The sequence below is a fragment of the Bombus huntii genome, chromosome 15, assembly GCF_024542735.1.
Source record: "Bombus huntii isolate Logan2020A chromosome 15, iyBomHunt1.1, whole genome shotgun sequence".
In the NCBI taxonomy this organism is placed as follows: Eukaryota; Metazoa; Arthropoda; class Insecta; order Hymenoptera; family Apidae; genus Bombus; species Bombus huntii.
The window spans coordinates 8,159,566-8,177,402 of NC_066252.1; the positions used below are offsets into that span (position 1 = coordinate 8,159,566).

Sequence of the window (17,837 nt, forward strand, 5' to 3'; positions counted from 1 at the left end):
AGGCATACATTTGCATAAAAATCCGCGGTATACTCGTTATAACGGTCGCAAGACTTCGATTCGTATCGCGTAATTTCTTATCGTTCCTCTCGTATTGATCGTTTATCGTTCGATATCGTTCATTTGATTTCAATCCGTTTTATCGCACGTACGAACGGACATTTCCAATATCCTTCAATCTCCTTAAGTGAAACCTCAACCGGTTGCGATCGAACGTTATTTACAGAACGAGGATTCACCGGCGATAAAAAGGGGAGAACAGAGACAGAGAATGTGGAAAGAAACGGCGGTTGGAGGAGCGATGGAAAAGGGCGGCGGTTAGCGTGACCGCAAAAATCGCAGAAACGAAGAGATAACGAGCGGGGCATTAGACAATATGCGCGTCCGACGTAGGTGAAAGGTGATATTGTAGTTTACGGGCTGATGACGGCCAATTCGACCGACGAATTCAGGCTTGAAACGAGTCAAAGCCACGGGAAGAACAGACAGACCGTCGTACGTGACCCAAAATTTTGTCGTTAACCTTTTATAACGTCGTGTGATTTTTCTTTCTCTCTCTCTATTTTTTTTTTTTTTTTTTATTTTTTTTTATTGAGCTTTCGTTCAGACTGTTACTGCAGCAGGCTCTGTGCAGAGTTAGCTGAACGTAGTATTGCATTACGTAGCTCGTACAAGTACGTTCGTTTGAAACTTGGATATTAGATTTTTCATAAAAATTCACGTACGTGCTCTGAGACTCTTATATCGGGAGAATAATAATATATTGAGCGAGAAAAGGTTTTACGTTGAACGAGGGAAAACCTTGCTATATGATTTTGCTCGTTACGCGTATTATCGTGCATTCTGGCGTCTGTGTCCGTGACTCGATGCAAGAAGTAGCATTGTCGGTACTTACGAAGCTGTGATAGTAGCTCGCTTGAAGATACGTTGGAAAATTCATGTGCAAATAATTCCTGACACCGAAGTTTCTGCTGTCTCGAATTTCTTTTCTGGTACAGTACAGATCAGAATCTGGTACAGATTCACAGCTTACGCTATTTGTTTCTTTTATGTTTTGACTTTGGTATCTTTTTCAAAAAAGTTATTTTATGCAAAATTTTGACACTCGCACGTGCAAATGCCATTATAATCGTTTCTAGATAGAGTTTCAAATTGCCGCTTTTTTATATGGAGTGTGCGATTGTTTAGAAGCTCAGTACCGGATTTAACTTATTTTGGCATAAATATGACGTTGGCACAGTTGTTGCACCACAGCCACAGACTTTTCTTAGGGTCTCCTTTTGTTCCTTTAGAACTGTGTTATAGTATTATGTGTATTTTAGTAGCGTGTTATCCTGACGGCAACAGATAATTCATCCGTAATGCGATTATTGGGTTTGATATTCAAATGAAGGTGGAATAACGTAATTGGAATTTTGTGCAGTATAGGTAGGTAATAATGAGAGTACATGCATAAAGAACATGTACAATTAGGTGTTAGTCTAAGGAAAATATTATACATTACTAATATACAAGTAGTGTTTTGTTGTTACTGATTATTACTATATTTCCTCAAAATAAAATAATATTTAAATCGGTTATATAGGAAGATTAATAATAACATTACATGTATGTAGAATATTTTATTATCATATATTATAGTATCATATACCTCGTTAATTACTGAATTTCCTCAATCTCAGTGATTTTTATGTGTAGAATAATTGTTCTCATTATTTCCTATGTTATTCGTTGTTGGTAACAGAATGATAATAACCTTCTTGCTGTTGATTTTTACGATATTTACTAGAATATATCGTAGATAAAATAGTTGCACATATAGGTGCGTGTAAAAGGTAAGCAGGTCTTTCAATCTCTTTCGAAGTACATTGCGTACGAAAGAAAGAAAAAATTGCAAAATTAATTAGGAAAATATTCAAAATTTGCTGTGTGCCGCAAGCAATTGTTCTACATTATGTAAATGCGATCTAATTATGCGGTTATTTCTGAATTATTCAATGCCTCGTTATCTGAAAATGCAGAAACAAATCAGAAATTTGAAATGTTACGCATTATACATATATTACGCAGAAAAAAAAGTTACTTCGTCAACTTAGGCCAAATAAATCGACCAATATACATGCGCGGATAGTAATTTCGTGGATATACTGGACAAGTGTCCTTGAAAATCGATATCGAGGGTCTTTCGCCCCTGTGGCATGGCAGCACGCTTTCATTAGAATACGATCTTCGTGCTAACGTCCTCAGCTATCGTGACCTTGAACTTCAAATCCATTAAAAAAATCTTCATGAGTATTAAAAAAGTTCTTTCTTTGATTTGCAGTTTAAAACTTGTAAAAAGTTTACGATATCTTTTTCTAATAAATCCATGGATATGACACTTGAAGATCTATGAGCGATTATCGCGTCGATTCTGAGTCATAAAAAGCTTTTACACCTGTACCTTTAATACTATGATATCGATAATGTTGGAGGAATTCAAGTATTTTAAGTTTAGACACAGTATTAGTCCATTGTTAAAGACTTTAAATTAGCTTCTTGTCTTTTCGCTGCATTTAGTAAAGTTGGAGTTTTCATTTTGACTTTGAGACTTCGACGTTGTCGTGCGTTGACCTTGGAATATAAAGGACACGAACCTCTGATCTTGGAAGGTTAAAATTTGTGACCTGAGTTAAAAAATTCAAGATCGATACTGCTTGTATTCGAAAATTACCCGTGGAAACTGAAAGTCAATATCCTTCGAAGTATTTTTGGAAGTTCAAGATTCGAGAATTTCGACGATTGTCTAATTTGAATATAGAACGGCTCCTTTACTTGGAAGTAAATAGCTTACGCTTTATATATAATTTATTTTATTTAAAAAAAATTAAATAGTGGAAATTATCTTCCTCTAGCTTCAAATCAAATTTCACGCGAGAAAGGGGAAGAAATGTTCTATTTAAAAAGGTGTGATTTAATTCGGTGCTTGAGATCGTTGCGCCACATGTTGTCTCGCGGAAGTTTTTGTAAAGTCCCTTATGGTAAAAGGATTTCTGTACAATCGGTAACGAAGGTGCACTTGTGCAAAAGTAAATACGCGCATGCATATGTATATATACATATATACATATAATCATATATATATACATATATATATACATATATAGTATATAGAGTATACATACATATATACATGTAATCACGCAACATATTAAAATGAAAACACTAAAAAGGTTACCATTCACATACATTCGTATAATAATACTATACCGCAGAATTTTATGCATTCATGGGAAATTTAAAGGTGCAGAAATGCATAGAACGAATGTAATATGCAAAAATATGTAAAATCTCCAAAGTAGAACACTCGGCATAATTTTTAATAGGTTAAACGAATCTCCATTTAAATTTTACTTCTGTACATGTATTCATAAAAATAGAAATTTGCATAAAAATCCGCAGCCTAATCGTAACATACGATGGAATTTTTATATCCTAAAAATAGTACCCAATATGTTAATTGATGTTCTAATTCATTAATAAAGAAAGTATTTAGTCAATATCATGAGATATAGAATTATATATGGACATAAATTTATAATATTTTTAAATTACGAGCGTCGCGTTAACATTTTATAATTATTCCTCGCGCGCATGCGTATTTGACGAAAACAGAGAGTAGGGGAATAGAATTTAAGGTAAGTGGGGGGAATGCCCATATACTGTTAGTCCATATACGTCTGTTATTCGAATGTTTCGTACCGCGGTCGAGTTTATTCGCGATCCAGCATAACTACTTACTTAACCGAAAATAATGCAGATTACAGGTAACACTTCTTAAGCAATTATATATGTATACTATATGGATGTTTGCAGTATGTTTGATAGCTTCTATGTTTATAAATTAATTCATTTTATATAATCAAGAAAAGTCTTCGAAGACTCCATAAGGATTTTAGATGAAAGATATTTATTACCAATGAAACTTTTCAAAATACTAATCACATAGCTACATTATGCAACGATTAAACATTTAGACGTTAGATTATCTCTATAATTTCGTTTGTTTTAATAAATTATTCAAAAAATCATTGGTAACCAAAATTTAAGCGATTAGGCCGCCATATTGTTCATAGGATTTGGCGGTTTTTCTTCCATTTCCAACACTGCGATGAAAGATATCCTAATTTGATATAGGTTATGACAAAAATTCATAAAACATAACGAATAAATATAATCGTTTTATTCAAATGTTTAGTTAAATTTGATAGTATACAGATTTAAATTTACAACGGATAACAAAAATGATATTTGGATAAAATCATAATTGTTATAAAAGTAATTCAGCTACAGGGAAGCCAAATTTCATTGAAATTAATTGTTCAGTTATTGAGAAATTAAATATAAAATTCTATACAACCTAACTTATACTAATTTTATTAGTTTTATAGTTAATAATAATTCTACAAGTCAAATTACACGTTATTGGTATTAATAGATTCTGATGCTTACTGGTAACAAGTCTGTTAATAACATTTGTTATTTCTAGATTATAAGATTCACTTGTAGGATTTCACAGTTTTTTATCAAGTAGAATAATCAGATGATTCACACTATGTAAACACAAGAAACCCCTAGTGGCCAAAATTCAGAAATTAAGAGGTTAAGAAAATAGAGTTGGCCAATTCGTCTTCAACGATAGCTCAATCGAGTCATCGTTGAAGGCTTTACTTCCCGTTCGAACCGCACAATTCCAAATAAACATGAAACTGTTTCCCAATATTTCCAGTTACGTACCATCCTAAAAGTCACACACAAACGGCGCGGGAACGCCGGAAAAAGGCGCAACAAGAAGCAGCACCAGCGATGCCAAGGCAGGCGGACGGCGGCGCAGCGTGAAGGGTTAAAAATACATATTCGATGCTCCTAATTCAATGACCGGCCGACGTACGGCGATTTACAGCAGTGCCTCGTTAACTGACCACGAGTTACCACTTTATCTGGCCAGTAATCGAGGGAGGTATGTGTATTTCTTAGAAATCTCAAGTATCTATTATTTCTCTTCTTCAATGAATGCAAGTCAGATATGCATATTTATCACGCATTACTGGTCTATTGAAACAAAAAACGGTTATTTATTAGGATGTACACTACACAAATATTAAAGCGGGAGTATATTATAAAAAATTAAAGCAATCTCGGCTTCCAAGAAAATTAACAAATTTTCTATAAAACTCTACTAAAAAGGAAAAAAAGATTCCTGTAGCTAGGTTGTAGATCCTTATGTATTTATGGGAGATCTGAAGGTGCAAAAGTGCACAAAATTCATATAATTACAAAATACCTTATATTATATTATATCCAATACCAGAAGCTAATTCTATGAATTCATTTGCAGCATCCAGCGGGGATAACAGCGGCCAGGAACGGAGACGAAATCGTGGCCAGTAAACTCGGCACTAGCGTATACATGAACGGCGTTCGCCTCCGTCGAGAGGACAGTCGTTGCATTGAGCGACTCGCTGGCGAGCAGAGCGGAGGAACGCTTGAGCAGAGAGCGAACGAACGGTTTAGTGTATGGGTTGGTGGCGGCTGTTTGCCGATTCGTTGACTTGCCGGCACGGTCGGTCGGCTCGGGTCGAAGGCTGCCGCTCTCTCAGTCCGTCTCGCGACCGCGTGCTAAAGGGATGTCGTTTTACTTCTTCTTTCCGTCATTTCAATTAACTCGTCTCAAATAATCGATCCATGTACTTGCCCTTCCTCGCCGTTGCATTGCCCTTTTGATGAATTTCCAACGCGCCAAATAAATCGGTGGCGCGCACATGAGATATGTGACGTGTGTTAGACGATTCGATATTAAGAGCAACGTCGGTGACGGCAGTAAAGACCATTCTGTGGTTGTGCAAAATTTCATAGACCAGTGACAACGAGAAAGAATCGTCGGTTGTGCGACTGTTTGCGGGAAAAATCGTAGGATTTGATGCGACGAGATGGACAGCGAGGCGGACGCGGAGACCACGGCTGCCAACGCCGTGGATTCGGATGGATCCGTTAGCTGGGAGGACTTTTTCGGTGAGTTTGTTTTCTTTGATGTGTCTATTCCTTTGTATGTTCTCTGGTGATCATGAAACTCGTCTAAGTTAGAAGTTTGAAAGAATTGAATTTATCTTTTAGATCGTTTCATGTGGTCCTATAGTAATAGGACAGTATTTTTGCAGAATAGATATAGCGCAGTTTATACTAATTTTGATAAGGATCCAGGTTATCTTTCCCTGGTAAATTTATGATTTGTTAAATAGGAAGTAATTATTATTCTGGTATGTGTTATCAGGTAATAGTTCAGAGAAAGAAGAATATTAAAATGATTCACGAAGATTTGTTGTATTCAACTGCAATTATAAAATGAATAATGAATATGGTTCTTCCCAATTCATTTTCGTAAATAAAATTCTTTTGATTCTGTTTTTGTAAGTCACGTATAAGATACATCATTGATTTTGAAAATAGTCTGAGATATTTGAGATTTCTTACAAGTTACTTACAAAATTTATATTCACGGGAAAGATTCAAAATACAAAGATCAGTATTTTATAAAATATTTTGTTCCATAACAAAAAGATACATTTTATATTTAAACGTAAAAGTTAAACATTTCCAACAATATATAGACTAGACTACATTCATAATCACCAGCGCACATGTTTTCAGAGCTATATATATTATACAAATGTATATATAGGTACATAATCTGTGTATACGCGTGTGTACTGTGTTTTATCTGTGTTTGATGTGTGATGATGTCTGATATCTGACTATAGTGACGCCAATATATGTACTTTGATAGATTGTAGAGATATATACGTTTTAAGTTGACATAAAACAATAGAGAATATGGATGATCGTGTTCTTTTAATTCTATGGCTTCGATATCGTTCCTTAAGTTTGTCGATGAGTAACAGTTTTCAGGTTTCTACAATGTAGTTTGAAGTTTGACGTTAGCTGCGCGCCGGTTCTTTATCGCTGGCATGTGCGTGGTTATTATTTGCTTGTACGTGGACGTTGTTACGAAACGATAAACAATGCAAGTAAAACGTGGGCTTTACTAAGAGGAAAATAGCATTTTAACCCTCCGTGTGCAAGCTTTTCTTTTTGCTAACACCATGTGCAACATGGAACGTTTAGGATTCAGATCGTGTTTCTAACCTATCTCAGGCTTTCAAAAAAATCCAAGAAAATTCACAGCTACTTATTAATATTTCTATTACAATATCTAATAGGTTTCCACGTGAAATATTTGAAATATTTGTTTACGAAAGACTGAAATTTAAATAAAATTATTTGTCCTACATTGGATATAGAGGGTTTAGGTTAAATTTGGTATAAAGTAAGGCGCGAAATGATATTGCGTTTCGTGTCAGTAATAATTCACGAACGGTAGCAAAAAGAAACCGCCAATCATGACCGCTTGTAAACGATCGTCGCGTGTTTATTGTCTCTAATGCAATCGCGCGTCCTCTTTCGAGTGGATAATTCGCCTCGTTGGTTGTCTTGACGAGGGTAACGCGATACCAGACGAACTGTTGAAAACAGAAAAAAGAAATGATGGTTTAAATCGTTATGTTCGACGAATCGAATTTAAGAACATTAAAATATGAGGAATCATAGATAAGACGGTGCTTATTTCATATATCAACATAAAATGAACAACAAGCCAAAAACTGTGGATATAAAAATGGAGATAGAAATAATTTTTAACTAACTTCTGACCTAACCTAGACAAGTTTAAAGTAAATTTAACGTGATTTATTGATGTAAGAAAGAGAGTAACCTACGTTGATATATCAAACTAACTTATGTCCATATATCAAACTAACCTGTTGACATATCAAATACTAGTCGGTAGAACTTTATAACTTTAATTACTAAATCAACTTTGCAATGTTGAGGTCGGAATATTTTTTTTATTTTTATGTGAGATTTTTATATAAGATTTCAGGAATATTAAATACGAAGAACAGCAATCGAAATTGAGTCTATGCTTTTATTTGGACCAAATGGATTTGTGTAGTCAGTCAGTTTGACAATATAGAGGTTAGGTTAGAATATTTTTATTATTGTCAGACAGGGATTATAGCAGGCTCTTTATTTCATTTTAAGTTCTTCTCCCTTCGCCATTTTTCTAGTTTCAGATTATTTTCTCCTTTGTTAGGTCGATAGTCCCAAGCCTCAAAGACTTTAATCAGTCAATGATTACAGCATAAAAATTTCGAACAGGATAATTAAAAAGATTATCTTTGTAATTGAGGTTTAAGAGCAGTAGAGTAACAGATAACATGAGATATGAAATAATTTTTCAGGAAAAAGTAACAATATGGTAGATACACAAGTATTCTACGTTATCATTTGTTGGAATCATAGCATACGCGTGTATTTAATTATATGCTTTTCAAATTATTTTTTATCTTAGCATACGTTGTTGGTGAGGCAAAAATTGCTTACTTCTCGGAATTTCGAACTCTTTCGTTGCAGTTTTCAGTACTGTGGACAGATTGGAATTTGCTTCTCTATTTTCTGTCAGCATAATGCTTCAAATTAGCGATACCTATGGATGAATTAATTCGCACGATTAGTATACAATTAGTGCAAACTACGTTTTTTCCAACGTGTATCAAATTTAATATTTCATTTTTTCTCGCACCAATTGAAAAGTGTAATCCATCCTTGTCTACGGTCTTTGTAAATTTGTATAAAAAATCGCGAAGAAAAATGTAAACAGAGAATTGTATTCCTGGAACTGTAAAATCAAAGAAGTGTACGCGAGATTGATAACAGCTATTGCGAACATCGATACTATCAATCGCAACGAGTACATTGGCAAGTATTGGTTCGATAAAATTATCAATGGTTCTCAACCGCGCGTGTGCTCTCAAGATGACGGCGTTCTCATTAACACGAACAAGATAAAAATTACAATATCACATCCATTTTATTGCGCAAGAGAACTAGTTCAGCGAGAAAATATCATTTTCAATGTTGATCGATTTAAACATCAATTTCTAATGAAATTATGGTTTCCGTAAGTTAAAAATAAAAGAAGGTATACCTTTGAGTTGAAAACCCAGAGACATCAAGGCACATATTTCTCATCGCACACATTATGAAATATTTTAGTTTGCATTCTGAAATTTCCTAAGAAATATTACAATGGTCATCGATATCGTATCGCAAAGATAACAGGTTTCTGTTGTAATTTTTTTCTCGGTTGGATCGAAGGAAGCGTCGAAATAGAAAGTTTTTAAAATAGAAAATGATTCACATCTTATTTTCATGTAAGATTTCGAAACACTAGGAATAGCAAATATGAAAAATCACGGTTAAAATTATCTAAAATCTATAATTTTATTTAGCGTAGTCGATTGACGTGACAATGTTGGGACTACGTTAAAGTAATTCTACGTAGTCAATTAGACCAGGAAATTCTCACAATCGATTCTTTTGTAATCTTCGCAAGATTATAAATTATACGTATATCGTTAAAATAATCAGGGAACACCAAGAAATAGAAGTTGGTGCGAGACGTTGGAACGAAGATGGTAAACGATATTGTGCACTTTTTATGATTGTATTGGGAAATACAATATCCCATAAATGGAAATTTAGATTCAAATTACATTTTTGTAAATTTAACTTTGTTCCGATTCTGCTTCTGTTTCGGCCAGTTATCTTAGCGTAACCCGTAGTTTCTTCTTCTTCGTTTCGCCTGTTTTTCACTGTGTTGATAAAATCGCGTGCCAATAGCGTGTATGTTATTGCGCGAGTTACATCGCTAGCCGGATAAGAGAGAAACTATTGGGAAAAAGGTATATCGATACCAATTAAGGATTTCCCTAAAAGAAACAGAGCGATAATCAACTTTGCTTACTTTCTACTTGTAAAAACCGACAATAAATATCGCTTTGCTCCTTCTCTTTCCCTCCTTCATCTTCTTCCACACTGCTCAACTAACATTTCATTTTATTTAATATTCCAGTTTCCGCAAAAGTAACAAAAGTCTTCAAGGTAAAAAACACATAGGAAAAGGATAGACAGATCTCTTCAAACCTTGTTGGGCTAACAACATCGAATTAAATCAAATAAACGAAATTATCGAATCCAGTTGCAATTAATATTTACGATTTTGCATAAACAGACCGAATTTCACGCAATTTTATTCCTACCTATGATATTTCCATTATCAATTCGCTTATTTCTTCTCCCTAATTGTACTAATACTCATCTAATAGCCATACTGAGAGTTTAAAATCCAAGAGGATGCTCAGACGTTCACTGTATATTGACGGTATTTCCAGATCTTCAACGTTCATCGTGAAAATCTTCCGCAGCGAATTTCGTAGGCGAAAATGTATCTCTTCTTATAAGCCACTGCCTTTACTTTATTCTGTCCTCCCTTGGTTTCTTCATTCACAATGCTGAAATAACAGTAACACGAGTTTTCTGTTCGAGCGAACGCTAACTCGAAACCGAACGTATCGCCAACGAACGTTAAACTATTAACGTTAAATTATGAGAAACATGCGGTTCGTTGATGTGTTTCCATATTATTTATTCGTTAATATTTATCGACAAGCCGCAGTGACGCTGAAAACTTTCAGACGTTGACAGTATCTGCTGCTTCTTTCGACTATTCCGTAAATCGTAGACGATCTCACGATCACTGGTAGAGGGGCGGCGCAAGATGAGAGTAGCTCGTCGACTCTGTGATCTATCAGCGCGCGGAAATTTCTGATTTTCAGTTGCACGCTACGGCGAAGCGCGCCTCGTTGTTGCGCTGACCTGCGCGCACGCGCGCGCGCGCGCTTCCACGCTCGCGCGCCATAGTCACGAAGAGGACGCTGCTACTAGCGAAACAAGTGTGGCGAACTTAAGGATGCGACGCGGTGCACAAAAAACTGCTGCTCTGCCGGATGTAGCTTAGAGAGCGTCGTCGCTTTCTTCGATTCGCTTACGTGTACACTGACGCTCATAAGTAGACTGCGGATTTTTCTGCAAATTCCTATTTTTCGGCATATAACGAGAAAAAGTAGAACGTCTGGAGGAAATTGTATTATCTGGCAGGTATCGCAGAGAGACCGCTGTAGTTTGGATATTCCGCGAACGTCTCGTATTACGCGGATTCTGTGCAGCTTGCGAATTTCCTATAAATCCAAATTATCCAAATCCGCGTTACTTGTTCGCGAATATAGCGCGTGTAATTTCGTCGATTTTTATTAACAACATAACGAAGCTTTTAATTTTCTTACTAAGCGCGTATGAATGAGCCGTTTGAAAAGCCCTACGTCGAGTCACGCCCGATTGTTTTAAATTGTCGGGTTTAAACGTATATTATGTTTCGCGATACTTCTTTTCACTTTTTGCTTTTCTAGATGAGCGATATTATTCATTTGATATAATTGGCGCAAAAATTGTTTAATTTAATTGGGATCCATTGACTGTCTTTTGTAGTACTTTTCAAGTGAAATAATGGGGGTTATTTAAAAAAAATAGTCAAGGAAGAATTAGGAGTTTACCGATCAAATGCGATATGTATTTACTTGTTACATGTACTGAGATTAGTATCTCCTCGTTCTATGAAATTTTTTCTTTTTTTTTTTGTTGGTTCGTTTATCTTTTTTTTCTAAATCGTTTATTTGCATTAAATATATGTTCCGTCGACGTATGAAACGGTTTTAAATATCGTCGCTATTATCGATCAGGATGGTTTCTCAGTCAATTTGGAATATCCTTCCTTATCTTATCTGAAGCTTGACAATCAGGCGAGCCGCGTATAATGAGCTCCTTAAAGCAAAAAGAACAGCTCCGTAGTGTTTGACGCTTATAAATGTCTCGAGCATTTTATTGCATATTAACTTTCAAAAACAAATTTTATCACGTCGTAATATTCTACGATAGCCTTAATAAAGGATAAAACCGCGCCGAGTGTTCCTGCCTGTAATTTTCCAACTATATTACCTTATATTATATAACTATCGTAATTATATACCTTTATATTTGGATGAAAGTTAGTAAGTGGCTGTATATTTTTGAGCGGCAGTGTATACTAGCGTCTGTATCCGCGCTCGTACACAAAATGTGTGCGCCTGTGTCACATGTATTCCCGTTCTCGTGCACGCCCAAAAATCGAGCAACCGACTCTCTGGTTCCGTCTGGATTTTTATAGGACCAGACTAGCCCCGGAACTGCTTAAAATTCGACCGAATAAACGAAGCATCGTCGCTTGGCATCGTTAAAGCGGTTTCCATAATATTTCTTTTACCTGTTTCTGTCGTATTAACGGATAGAGTAAATTTGTCCTATTTCTTTTCTTTTTTTATTTTTATTTTTTAAAGGGTACAATAGTTGATTTTTCATCCTACGTGTAAATGTTATACTGTTTTCTAAGTTTCGCGTTTTCAGTAAATCTGAAATTCCTTTATTTTGATTTCTCTTCTCTATCTTCTGTCCGAGCCAGCTATTTTCACGTAATCTGCAGTTTCCACTACGTTTTACCTACTTTTCATTTTCTTAATACGTAAATATATATTTGACAATACTATTCACGCGGTATATTAATTTTTCATTAAGGCAATGTTTCCAACGAATGTCTCCTAACCTCTACGTATGTGTATACATTTCTTGGAAATTTTACTACATCGTGTACATACTACAAATATCCCTACTACTACTATTACTACTACTACTACTACTACTACTACTACTACTACTACTACTACGATTACTACTACTACTACTACTACTACTACTACTACTACTACTACTACTATTACTACTACTACTACTACTACTACTACTACTACTACTACTACTACTACTACTACTACTACTTACACCACAATCGTATCTCGTTCCAATTTTGTTATTAAATCACGAAACTCGTGTATCGTGTTCTTTTCTACTTCTTTTCTTCTTCACCGTTACTTTTGACATGGTTTTGTTAGCGTTTTACGGAATTGGCGAACTCAGGCTTATTCTTTCCTTCATTTTCTTACGTTCGAATGCCACGGGTATGTACTTTGCGTTGTATTAATCGCGTACGTGTTCATAATAACGATAATAACAATAAGCGTAAATAAAACTATCCTTTTAACACAGATCATGATCCACTATGAAAATAGGCATTTTCTCGATCCGTTAACATTCCTGGTGGATCGTCCCGTTGACAAATAACATTCCACCATGTGACACCTGGGTCACAATACCTACGGCCCTGTCCTCGTGTGGGCTTAGTAAAGCGTGGGCGTGTCATGCTCCTCCGGCTGCATTTGTAACGCCAAGTGCCTGCGCCGCGAATATATAGACTCATAGGTGCATCTACAGGCTGATTCACATCACCTCCATTAATCCTGCGTTTCGAAGCAGATGAAGATAAGAGGGAATATTATCTCTAATGCTTATTGCGGGCTCATTTGTAACCGCGGCTTAAGCAATACGATTTATCCTTTCTTTATTGTATACAGGCTGATTCACATTGTATTTCAGATAATGCGTGTATTGCGTATCTTTTATGCTGCACAAATTTTAACTAAGATTCTGTTATTGTTGAATTTAGTGATTTCGTTAATCGTACGTCGACTACAGCGGGCTCAATTTTGATGGCCCATCTTTGGGTTATCGTTAACGTTGCAATAATTTTCGATAACGTTTGGTTGCTTTTGTCGATTGTATTAATTTTTTTTATCAACTACAGTGTATTCAACGGTGATTTTCCCAATCGTTCGTCGACTATAGCGAGCTGAATCTTGATGGTTCACTTCTGGATGATCGTTAACGCTAAAACAATTTAGAGTAACATCTTGTTACTTTCATTAATCTTATTAATCTTGTATAAGCTGGTATATGCTAGTGGTGATATTATTAATCGTCTGTTGACTACAGCGAGTTCAATTTTCATCGTTAACGTTAGTATATTTTTAGAACTATATCTTGTTGCTTTTCTACATTCTATTGATTTTTTATAAATTACAGTATACTCAGTGGTGATTTTGTTAATTATATATCGACAATAGCGAGTTCAATTTCATTGATTCTACGTTATTGCATTACGATTAACGTTAGAAAAATTCTCCACGATATTTTATCACTTTTACATTGCTACGGTACATTCAATTTTGGTGACCCACAATATTTCAAGGACGAAACTAAACATATAACTTTGCGGCATATTTTCAACCATTACAGTCACACTATCTCTGCATCTTAAAAATTTCTATCTTTCTGCTCTATTATCTCCGCGTAAAAATTCGAATTTAATCTCGCTTTTACGTACATAGGTTTCATCCATACTTGTAAAATGAGTCACCTGGATACGCAGCTTAGGAATTACGCCTTTACTGCATCGTGTTTAGAAAGAGCTCTTTCATAGATCTTGTCACACGCGCGGGATTAAGTGTACCTATTTCTCGTCATAGTTTGTATAGCACCGTGTGTACAGTTTCGTTGGACAAATTCGGTTAGCCTTGCTGCGCTCCTCTTAATCTAAATTCCCTATGTTTTAATCTCGTCTCTGTCTCCATTCAACAACGGGGTTATACAACCGGAGAACATTTTTAGAATAAAGCTGAAACGAGAAACCAATAACGATCGTTTCTTAGGTCTTCGAGTCTCGCGACTAGATTGTGGATTCTTGGACAAAAATGATGTATTTTCATGAATAGTATTTTTTATTATTTCTAATATTCATATTTTCCACATTTTTCGATATTAATTTTTAATTAAATGCTGCAGATTTTTTATGAACGCATAAAAATTCACTTCTGTTTATTACGGGACTAACAAAATTTCGATGTCCTTGCTATAGTACGTATAGTGCATTTTCATAATTTTATAGTTATGAAAATTGGCTATAGGATTCTCTTGAAAAATATTCGCAACAAGGTTAAACAGAGAGATCTGCTGGATAGAGCTCACACGGAACAGACAACCTGTATCGCGCGATGTGGGAACAAGTGGGCGACACATAGAGCGGAGGACGATGGGTATTTGTGTGGCAATAAGGTTATGGTGGAAGGAAGCTGACGTGACAGTCTCGTTTGTCCGTCTTCCTGACGGATATCTACATAAAACGAATGTTACAGCAGCAGTTTGGACATAGGGAATTTTTCTTGATTGATCGATATCGAGTTGGTCACTTGATAGATTTTTCAGATTTGTGATTAGACTGGGGATGTTTATGATGGTTGGTAGAATGGTTATGCACTTACATAGGGAATTTAAAATTGTACAAACGCACATAGAACGAACATAATATTTGAAAGTATATATAACATTCGAAATATCTAAAGTATCGTACTCTCTATGGTGTTGGTAATAGTATTATATTTATCATAATTGTTACACCTTTTAATAATTTTTATAATAGCGTCTGAGATAAATGCCTCGTTAGTTTCATTACTTTAATTGGTCTCGTAGAAATATAAATTTGCACAAGTCTATCTGACGTTCGATCGTAACACGTATAGAAAAATTTTCTAGTAACTTTATCGTCTTCAACGTGGACAACACGATGTTCGTTGTACCACTGTTTCAGTAAGCCTCTATATTTTCAATTTTTCCTAATGGTCTACAATTTAGTAATCTTTGTAGTAACATGCTTCTCTCCAATTTAGTCATTTTTGTAATAACATGCTTCTCTCCAATTTAGTTACTTTTGTAACAACATTCCCCTGTTCAATTCTGTAACTTTTTGCAGTAACATTCCTCTCTTCGATTTTCCAATTTCTATAGTAATTTTCTTTCTGCGATGTGCGACCAGCGATGAGGTTTTCCCACCGCGTCTTGTTAGGGAATTGAGAATTAAGTTCGGTATGCTGATAATTGGATCTCGTTACGCGCGGCGTACTACAACACAAGCACGTGTTAAAGTTCGGAAGCCTTACATATGAATATTCCATGGAAGGAGACGCGAGGTTTACCCTCTATCAGCAAAGGGTTATTCGAACCCTTAATGAGGCACCTGTATTGCGTTTCTATGGGATGCTTCTATATACAGGGTGTCTCGCCTAACACTCGTTGCTCAAATTTAGAATATCTCTTTGGTAAATAATCAATCAACGTTTCAAATCGATCAAACATCGTTATTGAACAGTAACGATCGACACGACAATAATCGATTATTGATCCTTCAATACAAGACCAGTTTTCATTATGCCTAGCTACAAATATACAAGACCAGTTTTCATTGCGCCTAGTCATAAATATAAAACCAGTTTCCATTGCTCGAACTAACCTTAAAATAAAGGACGGTTAAGCGGAAATAACTATTTTTCGCGATACTGCTTGTGCATTCGACAGTTGGTCCTTGAACTTAAGGCTACCTTTTATGAGATATACGCTAAAACCATTAAAATAGTAAGAAACTTGAGGATAATTTGCTTTAAGAGTGTGCGTTGTTACAGATACAAGAGATTTGATCAAATTAACCTCCAAATACAGTGGAACGGTGGCAGAAAACTGTCATTTCTGCGATATTATTACAAATTCTATAATTGTATACTTTACAAAATACCAAGTGTCAGTGTTTCCATGGAAAGTGTGCTTCAAAGTTGTGGACATGAGATGAAACAGGGAGAAAGTGAAAACTCATTTTCTCCAATGCTATCGCATTTGAAAAGGATTCTATGAATCTAAAGCCTAGTTTTTCTTATATTCCCGTAGCGTTTCAAAGTATAGAAAAAAACTCTTCGATGATGAGGGATTCGAACTCGTGACAGAGTAATTCCAGCGAACCTACCACTCTACCACCTTCGCTATCGTAACATTATTCGTAATAACGTTCAATCGAACGTACATCTTTCGAAATAGCAGCTACGAACTTTGCATTCGCAGTGTCTCAATGTATAAGAAACGTGGCTCTGAATTTCATATTACGAAACAACAAAAAGATAAAACTTTTCATAGTACAATTACCATCTTATATCGAACTTGCAAATAAAATATATAAAATAAAACAAACATCTCTTTATCTATACTGCTATTTATATCATACTATATCATATTCTCTCGGTTGCGTTTAATTTTCGATTCGCTACTCGATCAAACAGTAAGAAACGGACCGAGTCCTGTTGAACTTTGAGTCCCTCGGAATAGATGCGTCGCCGCGTTCACGAAAACGTGCTCGTATGCGGACTGGGGATCGGTGCGCGTCCGAGACGCCATTGAACTTGATTTCCCGACACCAGGTCTCCGTGGTTGCACGTGCAGAAACTGCAAAGGAGAACGGCGTTGCCCTCGACGCTGTCTCACGTATCGCCAGGCCTGGGATTGCATATGGATCTTGAGAACGGGTCGACTGTCTTAGGGCGACTACAGGCGGGTCGACCGGCGAGAAATTTTAGTGAGCTGCTTCGCGCAGGGAAAGTCGCGCAGTACCGACCGCTGCTAGTATTTTTCTCATATCTCGTGCTACAGTCGGTAAAAATCAGTATTGAGAAACATGAATTTTCGTTTTCTGAAATTTGATAATAAGAATCTATAAGAATGTCATAGTTTGTAATGGAAAGGGAAAATTGTCCGGTACCGACTGATTATCCGATTAGTAGATTTTCTGGTTTAAGTGATCGATAACGTTAGAAAAAAAGATATTTCAATATTTCGACGCTGGAATTCACGTTTTCCTTCAAATTGTATTTCTATTTCTGTTATTTCAGCGGTAACGTAGTTGATATTCTCTCAGTCTGTGCGTTGGTCTCGATCGTGCGGCCAGCCTTCACGTTCGTCGTTTTCGGAATATTGGGAACCTCGGAGCGGCCTGTCTCTGAATCATTTTATTTTACAGTAGCAGTTTCAAAGCTGCATTCTTCTCC

The 17,837-nt window shown here is 35.9% G+C and overlaps 1 protein-coding gene and 2 long non-coding RNA genes across 4 annotated transcripts in view; 1 reads left to right on the plus strand and 2 right to left on the minus strand.

Annotated features, from left to right (window-relative positions):
* Window positions 1–1,626: 1,626 nt before the first annotated feature.
* On the minus strand, window positions 1,627–4,815 carry LOC126874081 (uncharacterized). The gene is made up of 3 exons (XR_007692661.1): window positions 4,777–4,815; window positions 2,084–2,263; window positions 1,627–2,009 (listed from the first exon to the last, which is right to left on the minus strand). It is a non-coding gene; the product is annotated as an uncharacterized LOC126874081 (long non-coding RNA).
* Window positions 4,816–4,856: 41 nt separating this feature from the next.
* Window positions 4,857–17,837, plus strand: part of LOC126874029 (pleckstrin homology domain-containing family G member 3) — a 99,115-nt gene continuing 86,134 nt past the window's right edge. For both annotated transcript variants that reach the window (XM_050635587.1, XM_050635592.1), the window contains exons 1-2: window positions 4,857–4,999; window positions 5,378–6,051. In XM_050635587.1, the coding sequence (XP_050491544.1) occupies window positions 5,970–6,051 (82 nt within the window). In that variant the 5' untranslated portion in view covers window positions 4,857–4,999; window positions 5,378–5,969. The remainder of the gene's footprint in view (window positions 5,000–5,377; window positions 6,052–17,837) is intronic.
* Window positions 9,360–10,741, minus strand: LOC126874079 (uncharacterized). Its single transcript, XR_007692659.1, has 2 exons — window positions 10,197–10,741; window positions 9,360–10,089 (listed from the first exon to the last, which is right to left on the minus strand). It is a non-coding gene; the product is annotated as an uncharacterized LOC126874079 (long non-coding RNA).